The following is a 9,139-nucleotide window of genomic DNA, read 5'->3' as shown; positions in this document are numbered from 1 at the left end:
CAGGCACTCATCTAAGGCTGAGTGGATCTAGGGGAGGTCCAATCTAAATTTTAAGTGGAATACCGTTCATCAATAATTTACCAAATTTTTCAAAGATATGCCATTTTTATAGAATGTAAAATGAATACCAATATTTACATGTATATTTTCGTTAAATTAAATTGCATATTTAGCATAAATAGATTAGGGTTGTTTTTCTAGAAGATAATTGCATGGGTGTGTAAGGGATCTTACTTTTTAATGTACAATTTATACAGGACTGCCTCAAAAGTACATCGCACATTAGCTTTGTGTTCAGCATCGCTTTATTCCACGCAAAATTACGAAAGTTTTCATCTTTGAAAACAATTTAATTAGGCGATTTAGTTTCACGATTAAAAAAATTAATCGTTTATGTTTACTGCCATTGCAACAACCCTGCAATATTTTATGAGCATTTCAGCTTCAAGAGAGCAGACTATACACCGTCTTCACAAATCCGCCCGTCCGCATGCAAAATAAAAGTACGTTTTTATGCATACACATTATGCCCTCCCAGCAGGCCGCGTCGCTGATGGGATGTGTAAAATGTTGCTTTCCAAGGCAGTGGCACATTTGACGTTGTCGTGCGGCGAGGGCAGGGTGCGTCTCATGTAGTCGTGGCACACGCTGCCATGTCGTGGTGCGAGCCGCTACATCGTGGTGCACGCTGTCACGCCATGGCGGACACCGCCTCATCGTGGCGCGTGCTGCTACGTCGCTGCGCTCTTGTGTTCGTCTTCGTACGCGATGGCGACACCCCGGCGCCCCTGCTGTACACACGACACGCGCGTCTGACCAAGACGCGGGTCCAGGCCCTGCCAGTCACGGGCAGCCAGGTAACCAGCTGCGCACCGCACACACAGTCAGTCAAAGAACCTTCATTACTGAAGAAATAATCAGACACAGCAGCAGCAGTAGTGGTGGGTGAGGACAAGAGGTAGCAGTGGGGTAGCTATCACGACCAACAAAATCCCTCCTGGAGCAGCAAGATAAAATATTTCCCATACAGTCATACCTCGGTATACGACCGCTTTGGAATACATCGAAGTTGATATACGTTGTGTTTTGACGAGAAAAAAATGTCTTGGGATACGACGTCTTGCTTGGGATACAACGCGCTTGCTAGAACTTGTATGGGTCGGGATGAGTCACCGTGTACAGTACCCGCGTACACAATACTGTTACGGCTCTAACAAGCTCTAACAAGCTCTAACAAGCCGGAACAGTATTGTGTGGAATGACCAGACAATGTCATACTTCAGGAACATTCTTATATAAAGGCAAAAACAAACTTCAATGGACAAGTTTTTAGTAAAACTCAAACCTGGTGAGCCTCAACCAGGTCCAAGTCAAGAAAAAAGACAGACAAGAGAAAGAGAAAAAAACCCAGAATTTCACCTTCCTGAAGTTTTAATGGAAGGGGACTCTCCTTCCAAAAAATAACATCTCCTCCTCCTCCCCTTCCTCACCACCATCCTAATAGGCTATCAACTCCTCTCAGTAAGGTAAAGTGATGTTAAATTATATTTTTATTTCAATTTATTTGAATTTATTTATGCATGTATTTTAATTTGTGTATGCATTTTAGTGATAAGTAGTGTCTAAATTATTTTATACAACCCCATTAATGTATAATATGCCATATAAAATATAATTTGTTATACTCTGGAATGGATTATTTCCTTTCCCTAGATTTCTTATGGAAAAAATTCGTTTGGTATACGTCATTTTCGGTATAAGTCCTACCTTCTGGAACGAATTAACGACGTATACCGAGGTACCACTGTATCTGCATTTTTCATTTGTGCAGAATTGTACCTGCCGATTGGCTGGACGCCACTTGCAGGTTGTGACCTCGGACGAGCAGGGCATCGGTGGGTCCCACGTCCGTGGGGTTCTCTACCCCCCGCGATTGACACCTTATTGCTCCAGTGATTAGAGACACGTCTCCCTCCGTTCCCTCCTCCTCCTCTTGCGATTCTGGCAGTGGCACGTGATGTGGGTAACCTGCAAGCAGAAGTTATTTGTCGTAAAATGTCTGTGACGTTCAGACCCACATACTGTTTTTATTTAGGCGTCGCTTTGTCAAGAGATTACATGACTGTATTAATTATAATTAAGTCATGTTCCTTTGCATAGTCAACAAATGATATGCATAATCGTAGCGTGATTGTTTTCTGATTTGTATAATATAGTTTTTCGTCAAACTAGGTCCCATGTCGAACAAGAGAGGTTCCTTGCATATCAACATCTGGCAGTTCACCAGCATTGCTTGAGACACTAGATTTCAGAACTGGTCAAGAGGTTGCTTGTATCAAACCAATATCTCCTGAAATTATGCACTTCCTGAAAGCCATGTGGCCAATGAGATGGGCAAAAAAATCCTTGCATTGTTACGTGGAGATATGACAAGAAAGCATTTTACATGCTTATTTATTTTGTAATTCTTCAGGTCAGTTGATGTAGTTGTCCAAGCTGTCAAAAAAACCAGGCCAAAATCACAAATATGTAGAAATATATTCCAATTACAAGACTGGAACAAAAGTGAATGTCTGACTCAACATCTGGCAAAACACAAAACGGCTACACCACATCTAAAACGCATCACGTGTCTTCACAACTACCGGCCTACGAGTCTAAAATGGCATCAAACCTGGGAGCAGCTCCCTGAAGTCTGAGACGAAGCTTCCAGTCCACGGGCGCTGCCGGTTGCAGGCCACCTCCATTTCAAAGGGTGTCACTATCGGCTGGTAAAATTCCGCGCAGTCCAGCAACGAGTTCTCGGGGCACGCGACCAGAACGAACACGTCTATCTCTGGAAAGTTGGCGAGCTTGGCGGGGTTGGGCTTGCCCACGACGAACACCTGCCAGCGCTTGCCAGCGCGTGCCAACGCACGCTTAAGCTGCTCGATGATTTCCAAAAATCCAGCGACGCCCAGGGTGCCCACCAAAATCCCGACGAAGCCGGCGTCTCTTGCCCGCTCCACCAGGTAGTACCTCCGCTTCACCAGGCGGCTTGTGTTGGCCGAAGCCCTCTGGCTTTCTCCGCTCTCTGGGTCGTACGTAAAAAACTCACAATTGCTCCAGCTCATCATGAAATTAGTCAGGGTGATGCTCTCCCTGCCAATGTAGAAAACGCTGTAATCCTCCAGCCGAGAGCCAGCTTCCACCAGCAGCAGGCGGCCAAATGCACGCTCGGTGCCGTCCGTGCGACACGGGTTCTCAGCCGGCGGCACGTCTTCCGGGGTTTGATCCGCAGGTTGAGACTCGACTCGAGCAAACCGCACATGAGGGTACTCTGGACCAAGGATGTTCTCCAGATCATCTGTATGAACACACGTTGACTATTAATATGGCACACGGATCATTTTGCAAACATGGTCAGTTATGAAGTTTAAACAGCAATTGCATTGATACTCAATATTTAAGGCTGTCGTGGTTTAACGGTTGGCACACTAGACTTAGAATCGAGAGATTGCTGGTTCTATTCCTTATCCAGCGCAGCAATTTAAACAATGCGGCAAGTTTATTAAACCCTCTGACATCTGTGCACCCAGCAGTATAATTCAGTTCTACAGTTGGTGCCATGGGGGAAAGTGTGGGTATGCCTACCTCTTCCAACACGTCTGGTCAGCGTGGAAGAGTAGGCCAAATACTCTTTAGCGTTCACTCAAGTGGATATTCTTCTGCCAGCATTGGTGTTATCAAGTAATTTCAGGGCTGCGTCTTTACCTATTTAATCCACTGTTTATAAAAACATATACGTCAACAATAGGACAGATGAGAACGTAAAATAAAATTGCATAAAAATGCCACTCCTTAGCAGAATAAAGTTAAGACATTTGGGCGTCGACATCATGCGAACGGTACGCATTCCCCGCTAGTTTTAGCGGATCGTGGTTCAAATCCGGAAGACCACCCTGGCTAATACTACAAGTGTATTGACAATAAAATACTAGGTGCCATCTGCTTCGCTTGCAAATATGTTCCATGGGGTTCTGTGCATGCTTCCATTCTATTCTCAACTATATAAATTATATAGTATCAATCTATCTCTTTCTACAGTTCCACTTTATTCTCAATACCCCAGGATTTTCACTAGATAATGCACAACCACAATTACAAGAGGACTTTATACAACCATGCAAAACAACTGGATAGCTTTGAATCCCCAACTGAACGCTAACACAAGACAATGTTTGACCGTTATGAGCCCCAACTCTGACAGCCGGAGACATCGCGCTTTCTCCATCACCACTCTCCGCAGCACAACAACTGAAAATGTTTCCTCGTAAAAATATCTTGAGATTTGGCTCGATTCCCATCTCAACTTTAAACCTCACGATGCAAATTTTTAATAATTTTAATATAAAGGGGACTTTGTATATAAACAAATTCTGTTATTCATCTTCTACATAGAAACATATGGGAGCTGCTGCCTCCATGCCTCTCATAGACTATGCTGACATCAGATACAAATCAACCTCTGCAACTGACTTTGTATTTCTGAAACTCTTATCTTTTATTTCACCTTACTCTTTGTTACAAAATCCACCCACAAGTGACCTGCCGATATACCAATGTATGTATAGAGAATCATAATTTTTATTTATACTGGAGGAATTCGCACCTCCAATTAGCGCGGTTGGCTACATACGGTGTGAAAGAAGTTCAACATATGTACAATCCAATAAGCTATAAAGATATTTTTCACAGATGTCCAGTTGGGGGGAAAACAAACTACTTCACTCACCAGTGTGATCTAGTTGTACAATAATCCTGAAGGACTCTGTTCTCGGTCTTTGCAATACTTATGGGTTTTTTTGCCTTTGTCTTTGTTGCTGCTGTTTTCACGCACCACCTATCTCTCCCCTTGTAATGGAATCATCCATGCATCGAATTAAATAACATTTCCTCCAATATCACCTCTTTCAACTTAAATGGAGATTCATTGGGCCAAGGTCATCGTTAACGCATACACACTCAGTCCTTACCGATGCAGTGTTAATTCAGGACCTAAACCCTCAAAATCTTAAGGTGCCCCACAGCACTAAAGTGCATTGTACAAAGGACACAGAACGCACGTGGTTCTCATTCTCTGAATGCCCCCAACATCTGGAAACCCATCGCCTCAACTCTATCCTGTTACTCTCGCACCATCTGAATCACAAATTCATACTGAACTATCGATTCCTTATGATAACTTAACCTGCAACTACATCTGATTTCTTGTATCCTGGTCTATTTACAAATCACTATTGAACTAAAGTCACCCTATATCTGTTGAATTCCTAATGTTGCATTTCAATATATTTTCCATTTCTCATGTGATGCTCCTTTTTTTTGTTCTTGTTTCTATTTGCTTCAATGCTTTCTTTTATTTCACTTTTGTCATTTTGGTAACTCAGGTCACTCTTGCAACTGAGACTACCCTTGATCTCTTGAGTTCTCATCTGGTTCAGCAAAAACAAACTTTAGAGATCCCGTGTTATAGAATCATGTTCAAAATGTCAAATTTGAAAACAAAATTATGCTGCAAATTACTTGCTTGGGATACACGTAGCGATTCATCACCCCCTACTGCAAACCTTGTCAGGGCCCTCTTGAAAAAAAGTGTTGAGGCTCAGTGAGGCTTATGATTGTAGGCGTCCCTTAATAATACTAGCCGGGCGGCTCGATGGTACAGCGAGTGACTCACAATCAGAAGGTTGCCAGTTTAAATTCTGGTTGGGAGTGATCCAGCATATCAGAATCAGAAAATGTATTTAGACAGGAATCCGATAAGCTATGAAGCTCTTTCTCACAGATGTCCAATAAACCATCCCTCCAGAGTTGATAATATGAGTGCCACTTCCGTGGGAAAGTCAACGACGGTTGTCCTATGGACAAACTTGTCCCCTGCCAGATGAATACGGATTTCATCACCAGCGCAGGGATGTTAATTGGAGGCTCGCACTCAATGCTCATTTGGAGCAGAAAATCGCTTTGACTTATGACCTGAGAGGGCCAGGCCGCGATCACCGATGACAGGACGCCAGAGGCGAGGCCTACCCAGGGTGTGCTCGTACTGCACGTCGGCCAGCACCACCACCCGCTGCGCCGTGGACGGGAAGACGCCGCGGAACGCCGCGAGGCACCGCGACGCGTCGCACTCCCGGCGGCCAAACACGCGCAGCACGGGGAGGAGGCGCGCGGGGCTGAGGCAGGCGTGGCCATAGTGGATGAGGCCCTCTGCCCCGGCGTGCTGAGCCGCCACCTCGTCCACGCAGCAGCTGCCGGGGGAGACGACGCTCGGCATGAGGCAGGGGAACTACAGAATCGCTCCACCACCTGCGCTCGTATGACGCGTTCACACTGTACGGCGTCAGCCACGGCGCTGTCAGGAACGGTGAATGAGGCCGAGAGTAAGTAGTGTCATAGGAAAATTCAAATAAGTAATCAAAGGGGGGGGAAATAACGTAATTTGCGTATCAGTATTATATATTTAGTTTGCAGAGTGTGTGGTGTTATGTAGTGTGTGTGGGTGTGATCAAGTGATGGCGGTCAACCATGTAATGGATGCTGATGATCTGGTAATTGGTGTTGTCTCTCTGAGGAGTTGGAGACTACTGTTGAACCTAGAGCTTGCCACTTACCATCAGCCCTTCAAAAACAAACTGCTTGAGTATTTTGTCATCATACACGCCAACCCTTCAACTTCCGATGATAGGTGGCACAGTTGTGGATAAAATTGAGAAGTTCCCATACTTAGGTAGTGTGCTTATGACAAGTTCCAGTTTGGCGGCAAAGATCTTACTGCGAATCAGTCGAGGAACATAATACATTTGTAATAAAGGACTCTTTCACTGCGTCTGTCTCCGTTGTCCTTTATTGGGTTCTTTACACTTGTCCCACACGGCCCTCGCTCAGAGCCTCCCCGCTTGGCAGCTCGACAGCTGCCGTCGCTCCCGTAGCCTTTCTCCACTCCGATGCAGCTCCGCTGCAGGTTCCCCTTGTGCAGTCCTCCGGCTGCTCTCACTGCAGCTCCACCGCTGCTCCCCGTTCCTCCGTGCTCGGTCACCGCTGGCCGACGGTGCCGAGTCTTACTGTGTGGCGATCTCGCCACTCTCCAACCTCCGCCCTGCGTGGCCTCTCTCTGTCTCTATGCCCAACTCTCTCTCGTCTCTTCCGGTTTCTCTCCCTTAAGACCTCACCCCTCTCTCTCACGTGACCTAACCCCTCCCCCCGTGACGTCATATCCGCGAGGCCATTTACGCCCGCATTACACATTTATGTGACTGCCTATTGCTGTCACTCCACACGAAGTCACAGTCAAGCTATCCCTGCTCTTTGCTTGCGAAATGTGGACCCCTCTAATGGAACATGGACGCCGGTTTGAAACTTTCAGGCTGGCCTGTCTACGATCCATTCTGGGTTGTGAACTCACAAATCCTTGAAAGATCTGGACACATTCCCATCAGTGAGGTCGTCCGGCAGGCAAGGTTGCGTTGGGTGGATCATGTAACCCGCATGCCCAGCAACCGGATGCCCAAGCATGGGCTGGAGAAGAGATGTACTCATGCGGTATGGGAGGATGTGAAGCTGAGTGGACTTGCCGATGATTGGTACCAGCAGTGTCAAGATCGGCCTCTATGGAGGAGGCTAGTGGAGGACGCTGCTACTGTGCACTGAGGCAGTCGTCCTCCAACAACAGTGGAGGGTAGAAAAGCGTCGCCTGGAGGTCCCCATACCAAAGCTCGCGGGGCCCCCCAAAGCGCGGGGCCCGGGGCCCCGATTCGCCGTGACCCTAGGGACGGTTCTTTGTCCAGTGCAACTATTTAGTGTGCGCAGTGCGTGTACAGTGCAGCTGAGTGACGGCACCTGCCGTAGGTGGAGTCGCCGAGGACGAAGCAGAGCGCGCCGCTCTCCTCCTCCAGCGCCCACACCACCCGCGCCGCGTCCCCCAACATTGCGTCCGGGAACTGCAGCGCAACCTGCATCGTCACCACGTTACCCACCTAGTCACCACACCTCGTCACCCTCCACACCACATCACACCTCGTCACCCCCACCTCGTCATCCACCACATCACACCTCGTCAGCCTGACCACGTTGCCCACCACACCTCGTCACCACCTCACCACACCATAACACACATCTCACCCGCCACGTGGTCATCCCCACACATCACCCTCGCTTCGTCACCTCTAATTCAGTCACCCGCACCGCACGAACTCCACCTCCCTACAGCTCTCCTCTCCCACCACCCTCGCCGCAGCATCCACATCACCGCGTTACCCACCAAACATCACCCGCCACCACCACCACCACCCCACATCGCCCCCGCGGCTACCGTGCGCAGGCTGTGGAGTCGCACGAAGGCCGCGCTGCGCTCCATCTCGAACACGCGGCGCAGCTCCTCCGGGGCCGTCGGAGGCGCCAGAGCCGCCGCCTGCCCCCCCTTACCGCCTCGGAGCAGCGCCTCGCTCGTGTCGCTACTGAAGGCCGACATGGTCCCCTGGACTACCAAGATGCCCGAAGTGTCCAAGGTCCCCTTCGAGTCTCGCAGACACAAACACGAGACCCCTCGCTCTGACCCGGGGCAGCGCGACTCTTCGGGCTGCTGCTGCTGCCACCTGGTGTCCACAGAGGGCATCACAAAGCCTGGCTCCTGCTCGCTCAATCTCCACCTCCTTGCTCCATCATCAACATCATTAGCCATGGAGCATCACAACGCCCCCCCCCCACTGCACACTTGAGCAGCTGTTTCCTGCTCAAATGAGCACGAGGCTGTGGTCATCTGTTTATAGCCGAGCCAATGGTGGAAATTCCCATGGTATTGGAAAGTTGACCCAGATGACAACCCCTGCTGATGTCTTCAACTCTCCTGCATCTCTTATATTCATGGTTCTGAACTTGTTTAATTTGAACAAACACATTATTTTACCAGGCAAGGCCCATTGAGCCATATAGCTCTTTTTCAGAAGCGACCTGGCCACATAGCTCAACGAAGGGGCCTCATGATGCCCTCAGTCTAAATGTCTGTGGTGAGGTTTTTTTTGGAGCTGGCGACTCTATCCCTGGTCTCCTGAGTTATCGCCTGGCTAAACGCACTTTCCTACCATTGAAAAAAAAACAC

The 9,139-nt window shown here is 48.1% G+C and overlaps 1 protein-coding gene across 3 annotated transcripts; it reads right to left on the bottom strand.

Annotated features, from left to right (window-relative positions):
• Window positions 1-287: 287 nt before the first annotated feature.
• Window positions 288-8,672, bottom strand: DPH2 (diphthamide biosynthesis 2). 3 transcript variants are annotated; one of them, XM_078867510.1, is made up of 6 exons: window positions 8,354-8,672; window positions 7,882-7,994; window positions 6,073-6,293; window positions 2,675-3,346; window positions 1,840-2,028; window positions 288-865 (listed from the first exon to the last, which is right to left on the bottom strand). In XM_078867510.1, exons 1-6 carry the CDS (start codon window positions 8,654-8,656, stop codon window positions 732-734), a joined length of 1,632 nt encoding a protein of 543 aa, XP_078723636.1. In that variant the 5' UTR covers window positions 8,657-8,672; the 3' UTR covers window positions 288-731. The 3 variants fall into 3 exon arrangements, with proteins under 3 accessions (XP_078723636.1, XP_078723635.1, XP_078723637.1); XM_078867509.1 differs by having other exon boundaries at window positions 1,844-2,028; XM_078867511.1 differs by lacking the exon at window positions 8,354-8,672 and adding an exon at window positions 8,206-8,316 and having other exon boundaries at window positions 1,844-2,028.
• Between the last annotated feature and the right edge of the window lie 467 nt (window positions 8,673-9,139).

The sequence above is a fragment of the Lampetra fluviatilis genome, chromosome 24 (genome assembly GCF_964198595.1).
Source record: "Lampetra fluviatilis chromosome 24, kcLamFluv1.1, whole genome shotgun sequence".
Classification (NCBI taxonomy): domain Eukaryota; kingdom Metazoa; phylum Chordata; class Hyperoartia; order Petromyzontiformes; family Petromyzontidae; genus Lampetra; species Lampetra fluviatilis.
Note: the sequence above shows the minus strand (reverse complement) of the source record. Positions and strands in the feature narration are given on the sequence as shown.

Excerpts from the sequence above, each read along its gene's own strand:
- DPH2 (XM_078867509.1), bottom strand. The coding sequence starts at position 8,656 with ATGCCCTCTGTGGACACCAGGTGGCAGCAGCAGCAGCCCGAAGAGTCG. Across the intron at positions 7,995-8,353 it reads GACTCCACAGCCTGCGCACG|GTTGCGCTGCAGTTCCCGGA; the intron begins GTAGCCGCGGGG and ends GTGACGATGCAG. Across the intron at positions 3,347-6,072 it reads GCAGTACGAGCACACCCTGG|ATGATCTGGAGAACATCCTT; the intron begins GTAGGCCTCGCC and ends GTGTTCATACAG.